We start from the raw sequence: 18,459 nt of genomic DNA on the forward strand, positions 1-18,459 counted from the left end.
TAGATGCCACATGGAAACAACTTTAAATTGCACCACCTAATGATTGCTTCCACATGGTCATCTGTTGGCATCAAGCATGTAATAATTCATTGCTTTAGTTGGGATTATTTTGTCCATTATACTCTGCAAAATGCAACAAGCAACAGCAACATTAATAATGTCAACAAGTCCTTACTCTAGATGAATTAAGATTAACATATGAAATAGTGAAGCCACTGAAGGAAGATTTGTGTACATGTGGCAGCCATTCCTTTGAGTAGCGAAATTAAATGTCCATGCAGCTCACTATCTCCTGGATATTTTTATGTAGGATATGTTTGGGAAGTTGCACCACACCACATGTATATAAATGTTTCAGAACTTTAAATACAATTAATAAAATACCCGGTTATAGCTTTGTCACCACAGTTACTGCTTCAGCTGGTAGAATCCAGGTGATTCTGCTTATTGTGCTGCACTCAAGCCATTTATCAACCTGAAGCCCATTTATTACAATTGTCTTTCTGCTTTCCTGAAGAAAACTAGTTTGGAGTAGCCTGTTTCCTTGCAAGATAAGCCCTCTTCTCCCCACCCTGAAATGGCACCCCTGCAAAGGAGGAGTTATATACACTCTGAGGGGAGAATTATCAGGGCTAGGGCTAGAGTTGGGTGTGAGGAAAGAGAACTAAGACTGAGGGAGTTAGTGAGATGAGATTGCAAGGGGGGAAAGATTTAAAAAAGACATAAATGCCCACTAGCATCCAGTAAATATTCAGCGCGAGCTCCCTTTGTTCAAACTGCAAAATGATTTTGTTATGTACTGAAAGTCTTGTCTACAGTTAACCTACATCAAGCCATAGGAAATATACCTTGATGCTTTACAGCCTGAGTTGTGGGGAGGAATTAGTTTGGGATTCGCACAAGGAAAAGGCCACATCAATGTTGACAAACAGTATACTTTGGAGAGAGAAAAGGGAGCTCTCAAAATAATTACTTAGCAAGCAGGCCTCTCAGAGATGAAGAAATATCTTGCAGAGTTCAGGCTTAACTAGGCCCCAGCTAGAATTCATTACTGTTTGTTTGTTTTTTAACTATACTACAAGGCCTTCTCTTACTATAGTCTTTATATGGGGTGCGCTTGTGTATTTTCTATTGTTTACCCTGAACACTTCTGTTTGCTATTATTTGGTTAAATAAATTGTATTTCTCCAATACAATCTGTGACCTATTTAAGAAATGACAGCCCCATCTAGGTTGAAGAGGGTGGGGGAAGAAGGGGGGCCCATTTGTTTATTTTCTATATCCCCCTTTATCTAAACATCACAGGGCAACTGAGAGAGCTTGTTAGTTATTTAGTCTATTAGTAGGGAAGTAGGAGACCTATCTCATACCCAGGGTGTGGGTGGATGTGATATTGAGAAGGCTGTGCCTTGAGAGAGCAATGGCCGTCTTTGCAAAAGTGCCACAGTTCCTGCTGAGGAGAACTGGCTGTGGAAAAGCCCAGTTGCTGAAGTTACTAAACCCAGAAGGACTGCCAGCATTATGGTGTGGGCCCCTTTCACCAACATGTCACCAAAGTCACTGTTACTCGGAAGGAAGTCTGTGCCCCCAGGATCACTGAGGAAGAAACTTTGTGGACAAACATTTTCAATTCCTATCCATGCCTTCACTAAGGCACTTTGCTGACTGAGGTGTAGGAAAAGATGCCAAAAGATGACTAGACTTGCAGGTGCTGTGTACCACGTGCAGTACAGAAGCTGACAAAGCTGGCAACAGTTGTCACTGTTATTTATTTTATATTCTGCTCATCCTCCTGAAGGAGCCCAGAGCAGCACACCCAGCACTAAGAAAACATTGCAAAAGAAAACTAAAAATAGTTTATGAACATTCTATTTAAAAAAGTTAAAAATATACTCCCATCAGCAGTCTCAGGGTTGCCAGGAATAGTGTCTTTCAGCCATCAAATGGCAGGGTCCATTGGAATTTTTAAAATAATCCCCCCCTTGAAAATCAGAAATGAGGGATACTCCTCGCTCAGAAAGGCAGTCTGCAAATGGGGGACCACCCCTGACAAGGCCCTGTCACAGATCATTGTTAAACAGGCAGCTCCATGTGGTAACAGTACCAACAAGCCCTCACCTATTGATTCTAGGATCCAAGATGGATGATACTGGGAAAGACACCTTTAGGTACTGGGTCCAAGCCATGTAGGGTCTTATATGTTAGTACTAACACCTTGAATTGGGCCCACACTGACAGTCACTGTGTGCTTTCAAGCCTGATGTCAGATGGCTCCATAAGCTGCCACCCTTACCAGTTTAGCAGCTGCATTCTACACTAGCTGGATTAAAGATTAAAGAAGAAAGGTATGTGTAAATTTCTGTCGAATACTCTGGGAAATGTCAGCTAGCTACCAAGGACTGCAAAACGAACACCGCTTGGCATCTTCTCATGCACCAGTGTTGGTCAATCCAGAGCAATTTCTGAGTGTGGCAGGCATGTGTTTCACTGTGAAAAGCATCTTGCAAAGAGACAATAGGAGCTAATGTGTGAAACCCTACCAAATGATTTCCAGTTGTGATTTTTGGGATTAAAATACGCATTGTGTGGAATGCACTGCACTGGGTTTCATTTATCATCATAATTAGCGAAGAGGAAAATCCTTCTTGGTGGTTAGACTGAAGTTATTGCAATGTTTTAATTTGGGGATAATTGGGTCAAACGACTGAGCCCTGAGCTCTTTGGATGGCCTTGAGCATGTCATTTCCTTTTAGCTTCAGTTGCTCAAATGTCTAGTGAAAATATTATCGTATTTCTCAAGTTTCTTGTTAAGAGGATGGATGTAAATATTTCCTGAAACACACTTTGCACACTAAATGTTCATTTGGCATAATAAAATAATAAATAATTGTATTAACACTAACAGAAACTATATAACAAAAGGTGCGCAATGTGTTTAGTTCTTCCTTTTTTTACTACTAGGCTTAAAAAACACAGGCTCAAGTGTTTAGAACTTTGTTTATTCTTGGAAATGCTGAATGATGTATTAGCTGGTGTAGTAATGGGTTTTAAATCCTCTTTCTGCAAAAACAAATTGCACCCAGTTACATCATTAGCTTTTGCACTTAGACTTCTTTCAGAAATTGTGATATGAAGGTGTTTAAGCACCAAGAATTTTCTCAGGATTAGAGCTTCCTGTACCACCCTCCCACAAACCAGGCACCCCACTGCCATTGGTTAGGGTCAAATACCACAGGCTCTGCATTCAGAGTAATTCTGTGCCATTTGAGAAAGCAAGAGCCAAAGGTAAGTTTTCTGTTTCTTTCTTTATTGATTAGCAAACTGGATATTTTTATATATAAAAAAGCAGAAGTTATTTTTAAGCAATGCATTTTAATATTTTGAGAATAATTAGAATTATAAAAATGTACCTTATGCTATTTTTATATGGCTATTTCTTAGTACCTTCCTGTGAGAGAGTAATACATTATTGGCATCAAAATATTTGACAGCTCTTGTAGATGCCAGTGTAATTACAGTATGTTCAAATATTTTGCTTATACTCTAAAAGGCGTACAGAAGCACACAGATTTCACAAGCAATTTTTAGTGGACCAAGCAGATTTACAGGTGTGTGTGTGTATATATACAACACATATACAGAGACATATATATAGTATATGAGAGAGATTGGTGTGGTTTTATTTCTTTAGATGTGGTCTTCAACAGCCAAATATGCTCCAAAATACTAGATTATAATTTTTTATTTGTAAATGTAATCTAAGTTATATAATAAAACAATAAAATAGTAATATGATATAATATCCTCTTTTGCCAGGTCCAAACTCTTATTCTTCCAGTAGAACAAAACAGTATGTTCAGTGGGTAGTGTGATGGTTTTGGATCTGGAAGACATGGGTTCAGATCTCTCTCCAGTCATGTGTTCAAGACACAGTCTCTCAGTTTCAGCAATACATTTGCACATTTAGATAATCAGGGACTTACTTCAGAGCTCCTTGTGAGAATGTCAACAACAAAAAATCAACTACCGGTACTTTGCAAATTACGGTAGACGTTCTAGACAATATGAGCAGTAGTAAAAACAGTACAAGCTACAATATGAACAAATCATCACACTGTTTGGAATTATAAATAAACAGAAAAAATAACCAAGTTAGACTGTCCTTATACTATTTATTACAAAAAAATGCAAATAAGTTCACTGACGTATTAGAGGTTCCTAAGTTATCAGCATAATAGCATATCTGTAAAGCAACTCTTTAGACAAAATTTTAACACTGTAAATAAATCAATTCTGAAAAGTGCAATACAGTTAACCCTTGGTTATAGGCAAAGAGAGTCTGCGAGCTGTAGGTTATGTCTTCTAGGTAGCTAAAAAAACTGGAAAGTGTATAAGAGAAAAATGAGTGCCTTGTGCTATTCACCATTCCCATTGGAATTTCATGCCTCCATGTGTAAACCTGCTTCACAAAGGCCTTCTTTCAAGAGGCTTAATATCAGTTTGTTTCAGTCTAGGGAACCTCAAAAGACAAATTGTCTCATGAATTTCTAATATCATACACTGTGTGCCTTAAGCACAGCTTCTAAATGTGTAAAAAGTCATGTGCTGCTTTCTCAGTTTAAATACAGTGTGTGTGTATTCACACTTTCCCCATATAAATCCCTCAATGTATGTGAATGATACAATGAAGATTGGAAATTGGATGGGGGAGGGGTATTTAAAATTGGATGTGCAATGCTTTAAAATGATGAGAGAAGACTGTTAATGTTCAGACCACATGGCTCCCATACAACAAAAGCTATTTGTGCTTGGCACAAGTTAGTTGCAACTAACAAAGCACATTGATTCCAGTTTGGCTTAAGGGTGACTAACTAGTTGGGCGGTGGCCAGAATTTTAAACAAAATTCAAACCAATGTTCCAGATCTACTTTAGATTTCAATAAAACAATTGTAAACAATATAGTTATAACCTACCCCAATCTAGCATGCTAAGAGTGCAGAGGCTCTGAGTTCAAAATCCAGTTTCATGGGCTGCATTCACATTGCCACCAGAACCTGCATTCAGCCCCTTGGAACAACATGTGCATGAACCTGGAGTCACTCACTGCAGAACCAGGAAGGATATACCAGATGAGTTATTGTGCAGCATAGAGTTTAGGCAGCGTACTTCGAGCCCAGAATCCCGTGGCCTGAGCCCACGCTTATGAACAGATTAGTCCCATTGGAGCCATATGGGGGTCTGACTTTATCCCATAACCAACCTGTATCTATTTAGGTATGTGTGCTGGACTCCTAGCTGTCAGGGGAGCACCTGATGCTATAGGGTAGCAGTCCCTTACAGGAGACCACAACACTAAAATACAATCCAAAGTATTGAAAGAAGCTGAGCGGGAAGTGGGGAGAGCAGGCCTAGAGTATCCTCTGATTTCTGGATCCAGGTGATCACTCTTCCTAATGTATTCAACCTGCTCTGTACAACCACCCCACTAAGAGTCTCAACCCCTCCTCACAAAATGGGATACCCACCTACAAGCTGCAACCAACATAGAGATGGAGCACAGCTATGCACCTGTGATGTCCACTGACCGCAAAGGAGACAATATGAATCCCATCAGGACTTCTTACTCATGGAGCCAAAGTTTATCTCTTTTAGAGTAGTGTTTAATTGGGAATGTTGCCCTTATACATCCAGTTGTACAAGTATATATATTGTTTACTTGACAAATAATTCCAATTATATATGCTGAAGTAGAATGTCTAAATAGAATAAGTATCATTTGAAAATGTTTCTCTCTGAAGTGTTGCACTCTCCTGATTTCTATCATGGCTCACGTTACTGTGTATACACACATCGAATTATTTGTAAAACTCCTTAGCTCATCACATTTCTAGTTAATAGCATTCAATAACCTATGTATTATATTTCATATGATATTTGCATTTATATTTTTAATAATCGTGTATATGCTCTCTTCCTTTAGGAGACTGAACAATGAAGGCCATTGCAAATATTTTCATGCATTTTTTTCTCTTTGATGCTGTTTTGGCTGGTCCTACAAGGAGTCCTGTAACTTACGACTCTGAAACATATGATGTTGGTTTGGAAGATCTGGATAGCCTATATGACTATGATGAAAATCTGTCTGTTGATCAGGCACAGGTAATTCTAAATTGTGGGGTTTATTTTGCTCTTATGTATTATATTGTACAATTGTTAATAGTGATAACAAACACATTTTTATATTAGGTGGGTTGGGAAGAAGAAATGAGTTACATTGACAGGTACTTATATTTTCTGTTTAATGGACTCAGTTTACAATTCAAATCACAGTCAGCAATTTGTGTGTTTCTGCAGGAAATAGGTACATATTGGTGGATCTCATTAGGGAATCACTGAGTGATGGCATGCTAAAATAGAATAAAGCAAACATCCATTATCTCACCTGTTTGTACCATGGTCTGTTGGCATCACCTAATCTGTTGATATACCATCATGTCTTTTGATAACACACTAGAACAGCTGGTGCTTGAGCCCATCTCATGTTCTTGTGGATCACTTGGGGTATAGCCAGGAGCTGCTATTACATTAATATTGGGAATCTGAGATGAGATACCCATGTAGCGGAAGTTGTCCCCAGTTCTAGTCACCATGCAGAGGCGCCTTAAGGTCCAAAACAGTTTACTGCCTCAGAAGATAAAGCTTCAGTAATACAGTTCCAGATGTTCATATATACATACAGCTTGTAGGCTTTGCAGCTACAGATAGATATATACAAGTTCAATGTATTTCTGTTGCTCCAGTTTCAAGGCATAACACAGACTCCAACTCACAGGCAGACTCAAAGACTGACTCTGACACATAGACCCAAGATCCCAGCAACGCTGAACTGACATGCCTTAATCACTTATATAGACAACACTGGGCCATTGCCATAGCAACTGCCTTGGTTGACCTTGTACCTATTGGCTTATGATTCTGTCTGAAATGTCAATAGTGACCAGGCCTGGAAGGAAAAAATAGACAATTTTTTAGAGGTAGTTGAAAATGTTTTGATATTCATGTGAGAATTTTGTTTTACATTTGCTTTCAGAATAGTCTCTGTGTGTGAAGTTAAGCAACTGGAATCTGACTGATAGAAGAATGCTAAAGAGAGACAATTTCTGACAGTTTAGGGCAATAAACATTATATTATGTTGGGCATCTTAGGGACGAAAGTCTGGCTATATTACACAAGGAAATATAGGAAAGTAAAGCCAGTGTTTTCTTCACATTGTGAGGAAAGTGTATTTCTTTTTGTGATTTATAGCCAAGATAGAAGTCTAGGATTTTTGCCATGGTGTCAGTGGAAGGTCTCTTTCCCACACTGGAATTCTTTTTACAAATTCATACAAATGGTATAAAACTTTTAAGAATGCATGCCCAGAATTTTATGTAAATGCTCTGAGTTATGTATCTTCTTAGATAGGATATGTTTTTGCCATCCTCCAGGTGCTAAGGAAAGTGGACAGCTTGTGCAGATTTTGAACTGTAGGATGATGAATTTGGCTCCTGACATCTCCCTTTGTACATTGCTGTCTCTTGTATCACTGTGATCCTTCCAGGTAGGAAGGTGGAAGATCTAAACAGAAGTCTGGGTTCACTTTAATTGTCCTATTGCCATAGTTAAGAAGAATACTAGAGTGGAAAGTTCTGGAAGTTTACCAATCTGCAGATGAGGTGGTATATTGGCTTTCGTTTCTTCTTTAGCTTCCAAGTTCTAGGAACTTGGCTCCTTTTAAAATATTTCATCCTAAGGGGGCTTATTGTTCAGGAGAGAACTGAGAAAAAGAAAGATGCCATTCAAGTAGATAATTTATGTGTCTGCTGCCAAGCAGAGACAACAGGAAAAAGGAAATGTTAAAAGAAAATAAACATAAGAACAAGGAAGGGATGGTTAGGTCCAGCAGGAGAAAGAGACTAGAAAGGGAGTGCAATTTGAGGAGTAATCTGTACTTATTTTCATTTTTGAGCTGAGCCTCAAAATGTTCCTCAAGCTTCTGAAATATAGTATTTATATTTTTCTTTGGGGTTAGCGTATCAGTCTCTTTTGAGAAACGTGTCCGTGTTTGCCTGTAGCTGTTGAAAGATTCCCATGTCTATAAAAATCTTAAAGTGGAAACATTTTTATTAGCTCTGATTCAAACTCCAGAGCTGAATAAGTAAGCTGAGCTACCTGCCTGAAAATGAAGATGTATGGGAATTCCCTTTCAAATGCTTGAACCAACCCTAGAATAGCAGAAGAGGGAATTGTAGTTCTAGGCAGGAGTGTAAGTCTGAAAACAAGACAAGTCATATAAGACATAACAGAGCAATGTAAGACATCCTCCTTCACACAGGTGGGGAAAGGGGTGTTTCTATTTGCATTCCACATTGACCGCTCCCCGCTTAAAACGGGGGGCGCCCTTTGCGTGGACCCGCGCAGCCCCTAGATCTGAAGCGGCTCCAACAGCATAGGCTTGGCTTTGCCTCCCTCAGGTGGGATACCTAGAGGTCACCGCCTACCTCAGTCAATTGTCCAATCCCACCTGGGGGAGGTGTTGCCAAGGAGACCAGGCCAGGTAGGGGAGGGATTACCTGCCCACACAATAGAGGGAGGATCTTACCTGGGAATCCTCACTTGGCTCCAGAGCTTCTCCCGCCCTACCCACCCTCAGTTAATGTCTTATTTTGCAGGTTAATTTTTCTTCACAGGTTTTGCAGGTTAGCCTTTCTTCACAGTATGCGGGCGCTGCTACGTTAAGGTCGCTGTTAAAGGGCCGGAAAGGAATTTCCCTGCATTGGCAGGATTTGCCTTTGCTATAGCAAAACGTCACAACTTTGGTGGTATCAGTCCTTGGGCGGAATCCTTTAGTCCATCTTCCTCTTTGCGGCGGCGATACCAGGGTTCCCCGTTAAAGGGGTTTCTGAAGGGAGGCTTTAACCGTATGCCGAAAGGTCGTCATTGCTCTCCCCTGCGGTGGCGGCATAATGGGGGCGGCCTATCTCTGCTTGAACATATGTTCTCCAGAGCCGGCCCATCCCCCCCACACACACACTGGATAACCCTGATGCTCCCTTTCATAGAAGTAATCCTTAGCATAATGTGATAAAATTAAAAAGCAAGGATATCAAGAGAAGCATCCAAGAGAAAATTGCTAAGCAGCGAAAGTAAGGGAATGACTACCCCTCCTTTAGAATCCTTGAAATTAAATTTGAACTAGGGCAATGGACCAGTGGGGGGGGGGAGGATGTCAAAGTCTCTTAGATGGTACATGTTTAAATTATTTAAAAAGAATGAAAATTCCTGTGTAATCATTCTGATTAAAAGGCATATTTAAACATGATGATTTTCTCTTCCTTGAAAATTTTCAAGACTAAATAATAGCAGAAGGGGGTAAAGCTAAAAAGCTGACATAATGAGAGAAAAATGTTTTCAGCTGTGATGGTATAAGAGATTGATTGTAGCAGGGGGGAAATGAAAGAGAATCAGCATACACAACTCCTATCAGCCTTGACAAAAATACTACATGGTGATCCTACATGCATGTATACAGGCTGGGAAGCAATTGACTATAGCTTCCCAGGTCATGTTACACTATGTGGACAATAACGTCAAAAAGGATGCTTAGAATTGTGGGTTGGTTTTTAAATAATGCATTAGAAAATGCCAAATTGGTAATATCATGTATTTGTACACATTTGTACACATCTGTCAACAGTGCAAACGTTCATTTATTTTCCATGGTTGAACGACTGCTGAAGGTTTTTATCAGAGGAAGGAGATTAGGATGCAGCTCATTTTCAGGAAGATAGGTGTGCAGAAATCAGTGGATCCTCATGGGAGGATTATGCTCCTCCTGCTGCTACTTCTGTCTTGTTCAAAAATAGGCTCTTCCACCTTCTCCCTCTGTTGGGGTTGAGAGGAGATAAGAGCAGGGTAAGAGGAGAAGGATCAAAGACCTTAAATTCTTTGGGTGGGTTAGGTCAGGGCTTACTCAGATGTAGCAAAGGAGCTTTGTTTACAGCACTTCTAGCAGCAGTTTTCTGAGCTCAAAGATTATAGGTGATTGCCTCACCTGTTTTACAAACAGAGTTTGAGTTGAAAGAGAAAATAATGTCATCGTGAGCCACTTGGGTTGGGACTAAGTGAAGATCTTTTGATCAGCTGGTTTTGATACAAAATCATTGGGAACTAGTTTACTTTGCTTTTTTTTTTGGAAGATGCAGATCCAAATAACTACTTGGGCTTCTGTTGCTAAAGGTAATTGTTAAATAATGATTGCCGAAGGGAGAAAAATTAGCATTCATATCCATCAGCTATGGAGGCCAATATGCAGTTAAGTTCACATATACTGTATAGTGTAGGTCATGTAAACAAGGGTGTGTGTTTTCCCTGAATAATTTTCATTTTCCACAGGTATTACATTAACACAGAATTTTCTGAGGGTTTCAGGACTTTAGGTGGCTTGGGGATTTTGCCAGGGCAAGCCAATGGGCACTTAATAGAAACCACTCAGGAAACCATTTTAAAATTTCATTCCTGTTTACCACAGAAAACACAGTAGCAGACTGCTTTGGAAGAAACTGTAGAATATATGCTTAGCTTAGGAAAACTGAATGGAAAGTGCATAAGATGGACATTAAAAGGTTTTTAGAATGTATTTAATACTTTATTTCCCCCCGTTATACCATTCACAGTATGCAATTTGACTTTGAAGAAACATGTACTAGTGCATATCTGAGAATCCCCATACTCATGCTTATGTAGCCAAAACCACACTACTTGTGGACAAAAGAGAGGTATTGCTAGACTTAGGGTAAACTGAAGGTATGAGAATTTTTTAGAGGAAAATATCCCAAAGGGGCAGAGACTCCCCAAAGAATTCCATAATAGCCCAATTACATTGAATTGGATTCAGTGAGAGAAAAACATGACAACTGGATGGAAAGGAGGACTAGAATGGAGTGACTGAGAAAAGAGGACAAATACACATGTTTGTGGTAGGAGGAGCCATTTCCTTGTACAGATACGTAGTTCACTTCCTAGGTTAGGCTGAGAAGCTATATTTAAATACCAACAGGGACGGAAGAGAGACACGGCTATATACATGAATGGGGAAATAAGAGAATTCATTGGAGCTGAAATGGTGTACATGTGTATCCCCTGGCAACCGAGCCCCTCCAAATAAATTCTAGACAGCCCAACGGGTACTGACTAAAGGCTGGGCAAACAAAGGGAGGGGGGAACAGTGTTTGTGTGAGCAGATTTAGGTGTCTGATACCCTGAACACAACCACTTCACAATGCAACATTTTGTTGCAGGCCGCCACTTAGACATTCTAGGTAAGAGTAGCAATGTTGCCTTCTTGACAAGCATAAACAGCACCCAATCAAAAGTTTTACAAGATCCCTAAAGGCATTTCAGTTACTTCAGTTTTATTTGAGAATCCGTAAGATCATAATGAGGTCAAAATTACAAGGAAGAGTTTAAGTCCCATTGATTTCAGTAGAAAAGTCTTTATGGGGATATCTTATTTCTTCAATTATACAGTTCAGATACATTGCTTGTCCCTACTGTTTCTATTCACATGAACTAAGTGTCTTGATGTCATGCTGTTCATGAGACCTTTCAATGGGACACTGTATTATTAATTTTATTAAATTATATACTACTGATATATGAAAATTGCTTCTGTGAAGCAAACCTCTTTTTACTTTTTACTTCATATATGACATATAATTTCCACTGTATATTTATTTGGAGAGAGAAAATGCTTTCTTAGAACAGCAGAGGAAATAAACAAAGAGGGGGGAAAGTAATACATCACATGGACTATTCCTCTGCCCCATCACAATCTCACATTTCTGATTTTTCAAGTGTTGCCAAAAACAAACATTTGGAAGATAAAAAACTATTTTCTGCATTATTGAACCTAGCAACATCTTTGTCTTGTTAAGCTCTTGTTTGAGCTGTCAAATATGTAAAAGACAGAATAGTGCATGGCTTAGGATAAAACTAATGAGAAACAGATTTCCCTTGTAACCTCCAGGTCACATGTTCTCATTGTGTGAAATGGCATAGTAGCATATTGATCAGTGCTTTAAATCACCTGTCATTGGATTGATGCCCAAAAGACAAAGCCAGAACTATCACTTTATTGACATTCTTGTGAAGCTTAAGATTTAGCAGTCAGGAAACACATCTTTGATTCTCGTTTTTTGGAATGCCTTCTGAAGTGTTTAACTTTGGAAGAGTCATGTCAGAAATTTGAGCATCCCAGTTCATTCTAGATGGAGTAAATACAAGTTCTTGCCCAAGGCACAGCCACACAGAGGGTGAATATATGAAGGATTCATGAGGAGTGTGAAACTACATCCATGAGTCATTATCCCTTATGTTCCATTTCCTGGTTTCTTCAGCTGAATCTGTCTGTTGAGAGATTGTATTGCCTCCTGCCTTTCAGATCAGGACTTTACTTGTTTGCTTTCAGATTTTGGTGTGAATTTGCACCATTACACCAATGCACCACAGCATGGCTGTACACCTAGAAAATTTTGATTTCTTTAGTTATGAAAAGAAATATATGCATGTGGTATTGTGAGAGGAAATGCATGTGGAACAAAGAGCCATTGTGGAAAGAAGTGAGAGGAACAGGCAGAAAGAAAGCAGAATAAGGTGAGAAATGAAAGAGTGTTGGTGCACACACACACATTTAAGTTGGCATCCCTTATACCAGCATTACTTTCTAATGTTAACATTTTTGCAGAATACTAGTGGAATCCTTGTCATTCATCTCTCTTCCAGACCAAGCCAAGTCCCCTGAGTTGTTGCTGCCATAAAGTGATATTTCAGAAAGAGAAAAGATCATAAGAGCTGCAAAAGCTTTTATCTAAATGTAGATCTTTAACACAAATAGCCATAGTGATAAAATTAGTAACCACAAATTGAAGCTTCAGTTCTTTGTGCACCTACCTAGGAAGCAGTGAGATTTATCATAATAAATAAATAAATAAATGCTTATAACCCGTCAGTCTGACCGGGTTGCCACAGTCACCATGGGCAGCTTCCAACATAATAAAAGCACAGCATTAACATGCATGGTCTGAAGCTCAACATCAAAAAAACGAAGATCATGGCCACTGGGCCCATCACCTCCTGGCAAATAGAAGGGGAAGAAATGGAGGCAGTGAGAGATTTTACTTTCTTGGACTCCATGATCACTGCAGATGGTGACAGCAGTCACGAAATTAAAAGACGCCTGATCCTTGGGAGAAAGGCGATGGCAAACCTAGACAGCATCTTAAAAAGCAGAGACATCACCTTGCCAACAAAGGTCCATATAGTTAAAGCCATGGTTTTCCCAGTAGTGATGTATGGAAGTGAGAGCTGGACCATCAAGAAGGCTGACCGCTGAAGAATTGATGCTTTTGAATTATGGTGCTGGAGGAGACTCTTGAGTGTCCCATGGACTGCAAGAAGATCAAACGTATCCATTCTTAAGGAAATCAGCCCTGAGTGCTCACTGGAAGGACAGATCGTGAAGCTGAGGCTCCAATACTTTGGCCACCTCATGAGAAGAGAAGACTCCCTGGAAAAGACCCTGATGTTGGGAAAGATGGAGGGCACAAGGAGAAGGGGATGACAGAGGACGAGATGGTTGGACAGTGTTCTCGAAGCTACCAGCATGAGTTTGACCAAACTGCGGGAGGCAGTGGAAGACAGAAGTGCCTGGCGTGCTCTGGTCCATGGGGTCACGAAGAGTCGGACACGACTAAACGACTAAACAACAACAACATGCATGCTGTTACACTGTAAGAGATATAGCTTCCTAAATGTAAAAACACTTCTATAAGCTCGTCAGTCTCTATTGTATTTTCTAAACATGCTGCAATTACTATTAAAAAATCATTTTAGAAAATATGATATTCTCTGATATGGCCTTGATCAAAAGTAAATTGCTCATCATGTCTGCTGCTTCAAGTGGATAAGCTGCCATATTTTTACATGGCATATGTTAGCACTTTTGCATAATGCTCCTGCTGGGTCAAGACGTCTGGAATGTGTTCCTCCCTCTAGACTTCCTCCATGAAGAAAACATCTGCCTTGATTTCCTGTGTTCTTTTGGTCTTCTTTTGATTTGTCCCAAAGTCCATTCTTGTCTAAGCTGTCTCCTTTTCAAAATGACAGATGGGAACAATGTGTTTTAGAGACACGCATCTGATAACAGTCATTATCCTTGTCACCCTGCCTAGAGGGACAAGAACTTATATCTCATCTCATCAAGATACTGATATCCCGAAAACATTTTCTTAGCTACATAGTCACAAAAGAAGGCATTGATGGTGGCGGTTCCTGTTCTCTGCAAAGAAGAGGAATTCCAGGTTATCTATTGAAGGGGGAGGTGGGGTGCCTTCTGCCTCTTTGCTCCCTGTCTCAGGATTACAAAACTAATCAAAACCCTGTGAGGGAGGTGTATGTGAGGAGTAAAGTGAAGTAAGGTGAAATGCTTCACTGGTGCCTAGCCTGCATTAGAAGAGGTTGGACCAGAAAACATTCAAGGTTCCTTGAAGCTGTACCATTTTATGTGGATGGTATTGGGTACTTGCAATGTGGAACTGTAGCTTCTGTTGCATGGTGTGTTCTCTCTTTTATCTCAACATCGCTTCCCTAATCACAGCAACTTGAGTGACCTTAGGTTTAATTTTTAATCACAGTGAATTATTTTCTATCAGTCAAAACACGAGATACACAAACACACAGACACCCCTCCTCACCACTCAAGCTCTGTCAGCTTAGTTTTTGTTATGTACTGAGTTGAATAGGATCCAAACTGCAGCAGTCTGATTGGTCCTAGAACAATAGGCTCCAAAAGGCAGCAGTCTGATTGGTCCTAGAACAATAGGATTCAGAATGCAGCAGTCTGATTGGTCCTAGAACAATGCAGCAGTATGATTGGTTAGCAGGAACCACCCAATCATGCTCCAGATAGAAGTGAATCCACAACCTGATTGGCCTACAGTAGAATCCTGGAATTAGCCAATCATGTGCAGCCCATTGTGTAAATAATGTATATAAAGCAGATACTTTGAGGGGACATTCATTCATTCCTCCTCACCACTATGAGCTGAATAAAGAGCATGAAATCACTTTGCGACTCTGAGTATATTTCACTGGCGACGAGGATGGGATCCCGCTGAGCTGACTGCCACACACAGCACCGCAGCACCGCCACCTGCCGCACCGCTGCCTCGCACCGTGTATCCAGGCTTCAGCTCCGGGACACAAGGAACTCAGAATGGCAACTGACAGCAGCTTCTCGCCATTCAACCCAGCATCTGGAGACTGGGAAGCGTACGCCTCCCGTTTCACCTTCCTCCTAGAAGCCAAAGGGGTCACCGATGAAGAAGACGCCAAGAAGAGGGCAATATTCTTCAGCGTCTGCGGAGAGGAGACATTTGAAATCGCCCGGGCTCTCCTTGCGCCTGAAGACGTCGCTACTGTTCCATACAAAACAATAATGGAACAGCTGAAGGGGCACTTTTCGCCACAGCCCTCAGTGGTGGCTCGTCGAAATGCCTTCTACGCAAAGCGGCAAGCCCCTGGGGAAACCATAACTGGGTTTGTGACCTCTCTCCGCCAAGCTGCCCGGTTCTGCAACTTCTCAGAGCTGGAGAACATGCTTCGTGACCGCCTCATCGGTGGCCTGAAGGATGAGAAGCTGCAACGACGCCTCTACGCTAAGAAGAACCTAACGTTCCAGGTCGCTCTGGAGGAGGCCCTGGCAACGGAAGCTGCTGAGAGGTCGACGCAAGAGGCACGGCTGAGCCAGCCGTCCCAACCGAGGGTCCACCACGAAGACCTCACCAACGACTCGGGATCCGACAGGGAGGAGGTGCACCGAGTACAGCAGCGCACTCAAGCAGCCCACATACCACAGCTGCCTCGACGAGAAGGAGGGAACTGCGCAAGCTGTGGAGAAAGTCACGAGAGGAGGACCTGCCGTTTCCGCAACGCAGAGTGCAGGCAGTGCAGAAAATTGGGACACATCGCCCGGGTGTGTCGGGCTCGGCCCACCCGAAGCCAGGCATCAGATGACCAATCCAAGAGCCCCAGGTCCCGGGGCCCAACGCACCAAGGCAACTCGACGGAGCTCACAGACTTCCAGGTATACCAGTTGCCCCACCCCAACGTAGAGAAAATTTATGTAGAGGTACAGATAGAGGGGGCCCCATGCCGCATGGAGCTTGACACGGGTTCAACTCTATCCATAATCTCGGCAAGGACCTTAAGGAAACTGTGTCCTACTGGGGGTCCCAAACTCAGGCCGGCCCCATTCACCCTCCGGGACTTCCAGAAACGTAAGGTCCCCACAATGGGGGTGGGGACCTTCAGGGTGCAATACCGAGGGCGGACGCGGCAACTGGACTTGCTTGTGGTCAAGGGCCCCTACATTAGCTTACTGGGGTTGGCATGGTTTGGACCACTGGGACTAGCCATCACCGGGGTGAACCACATGAGCTTACAAGTGGACATGGACGCCATATGCAAGGAGTTTCCGGGGATTTTCGATGGGAAATTGGGACAGTATACGGGCCCCCCCATTGCTCTACAGCTTGACCCCGCAGTACGACCAGTCAGGCTCAAGGCCCGCCGGGTCCCATTCGCCCTGAAACCCCGTATAGACGAGGAATTGGACCGACTCGTGGAGCAAGGAGTGCTGGAGCCGGTGCCTAATGCCCCCTGGGAAACCCCAATCGTCACACCCGTCAAGCCTAATGGTTCGGTCCGCATCTGCGCAGACTACAAATGTACCATAAACAAGGCCCTCATGGCCCATGCATACCCAGTGCCAGTGGTCAGCCATGTCCTTGCCACCCTGGCTGGGTCGAAAATTTTTGGCAAGCTGGACTTGGCCCAAGCATATCAACAGCTGCCAGTAGATGAGGCCACAGCAGAGGCACAGACGATTGTGACGCACAGAGGAGCGTTCAGGGTAAAGCGGCTGCAATTCGGGGTCAGCGTGGCACCAGGCATATTCCAGAATCTAATGGACTCTCTCCTTAAAGGGATTCCTGGTGTCACCCCCTTCTTTGATGATGTGTTGATTGCCGGGCCCACACCAGAGGAGTTTGAGGACCGCCTCCGCACTGTTCTGCACCGTTTCCAGATGGCGGGTCTCAAGGTGAAGCGGGAAAAATGTCTACTAGGAGTGCCTCAAGTGGACTTTCTGGGATTTATGGTGGATGCAGAAGGGGTTCACCCGACTGGGGACAAGGTACGGGCCATTTGTGATGCCCCAGCGCCCAAGAACAAGACTGAACTTCAGGCCTTCTTGGGAATATTGAACTTTTACCATTCCTTCCTTCCCCACAAGGCGGCGGTAGCGGAGCCCCTACACAGACTCCTGGACAAGCGGGCCCCTTGGGTGTGGGGCCAGCGCCAGGAGGCCGCATTCCAGGCAGTCAAGGACTTGCTTGTCTCAAACTCGGTCTTGGCACACTTCGACGAGAGGCTGCCGGTGGTGCTAGCATGCGACGCCTCGCCCTATGGCATCGGCGCTGTCCTGGGACACCAACTCCCGGATGGAAGAGAGGTACCGGTAGCATACTTTTCCCAGACACTCAACGAAACCGAGCGGAACTACTCGCAAATCGACAAGGAGGGTCTGGCAATCGTGAAGGGAGTAAAAAAATTCCATGATTTCTTGTACGGGCGGCCCTTCACCGTGGTGACTGACCACAAGCCGTTGCTTGGCTTGTTTGCCCCCGAAAAGCAGACCCCCCAAGTGCTGTCTCCTCGCGTCCTCAGGTGGTCAATTTTCCTTGCCAGCTACCAGTATGCACTGATTCACCGCCCTGGAAAGGCGATGGGCCATGCAGACGCCCTCAGCAGGCTACCACTACCGGAAACAGGCCCCGACCCAGCACCTGCACAAGAGGTTATGAGCCTGGAGCTGCTTCCTGACCGCCCCATTCAGGCACAAGAAGTTGCACACCATTCCAAGAAAGATAGGGTCATCTCCCGGGTCCTGGACTGGGTGTGGAGGGGATGGCCCAGCCGCAGCCCCGGGCCAGAATTCGCCGGCTACACAACCCGCAAACATGAACTGTCAGCCCACAAGGGGTGCCTGTTATGGGGAAGCAGGGTCGTTGTTCCCCAGCCCCTCCGCAAAAGGGTCCTCACAGCCCTACACGAGACACACCCAGGGGTAGTAAGAATGAAGGCCCTTGCCAGGAGTTATGTGTGGTGGCCGGGGATCGACGGAGAGATAGAGGCCTGGGTCAAACACTGCCAGGCCTGCCAGGAATCCCGCCCAGATCCCCCAAGGGCCCCAGTCCAGTCCTGGGAGTCCGCCCGAGCACCATGGTCACGCCTGCATGTGGACTTCGCTGGCCCCTTTCAGGGGAAAACATTCTTCATAGTGGTGGACTCCTACACC

General features: G+C 43.1%; 1 protein-coding gene and 1 long non-coding RNA gene across 11 annotated transcripts in view; one reads left to right on the forward strand and one right to left on the reverse strand.

The window, feature by feature from the left end:
- Nucleotides 1-1,691, reverse strand: part of LOC309351007 — a 207,516-nt gene extending 205,825 nt beyond the window's left edge. For 6 of the 8 annotated variants that reach the window (XR_014160629.1, XR_014160630.1, XR_014160631.1 and 3 more), the window contains exon 1: nucleotides 1,371-1,691. This is a non-coding gene — a long non-coding RNA (uncharacterized lncRNA). Of the gene's footprint in view, nucleotides 1-384; nucleotides 813-973 lie in introns of those variants that run through there. The other 2 variants (XR_014160635.1, XR_014160636.1) reach the window with 2 other exon arrangements.
- Nucleotides 1-18,459, forward strand: part of EPYC (epiphycan) — a 30,249-nt gene that overhangs the window by 94 nt on the left and 11,696 nt on the right. Inside the window, exons 1-2 of one of the 3 annotated variants that reach the window (XM_081878322.1) lie at nucleotides 3,024-3,285; nucleotides 5,982-6,160. In XM_081878322.1, coding sequence (XP_081734448.1) covers nucleotides 5,993-6,160 — 168 coding nt within the window. In that variant the 5' untranslated portion in view covers nucleotides 3,024-3,285; nucleotides 5,982-5,992. Of the gene's footprint in view, nucleotides 1-3,023; nucleotides 3,286-5,418; nucleotides 5,439-5,981; nucleotides 6,161-18,459 lie in introns of those variants that run through there. The other 2 variants (XM_081878324.1, XM_081878323.1) reach the window with 2 other exon arrangements.

This window comes from Podarcis erhardii, assembly GCF_964252035.2.
Source record: "Podarcis erhardii genome assembly, chromosome: 10".
Classification (NCBI taxonomy): Eukaryota; Metazoa; Chordata; class Lepidosauria; order Squamata; family Lacertidae; genus Podarcis; species Podarcis erhardii.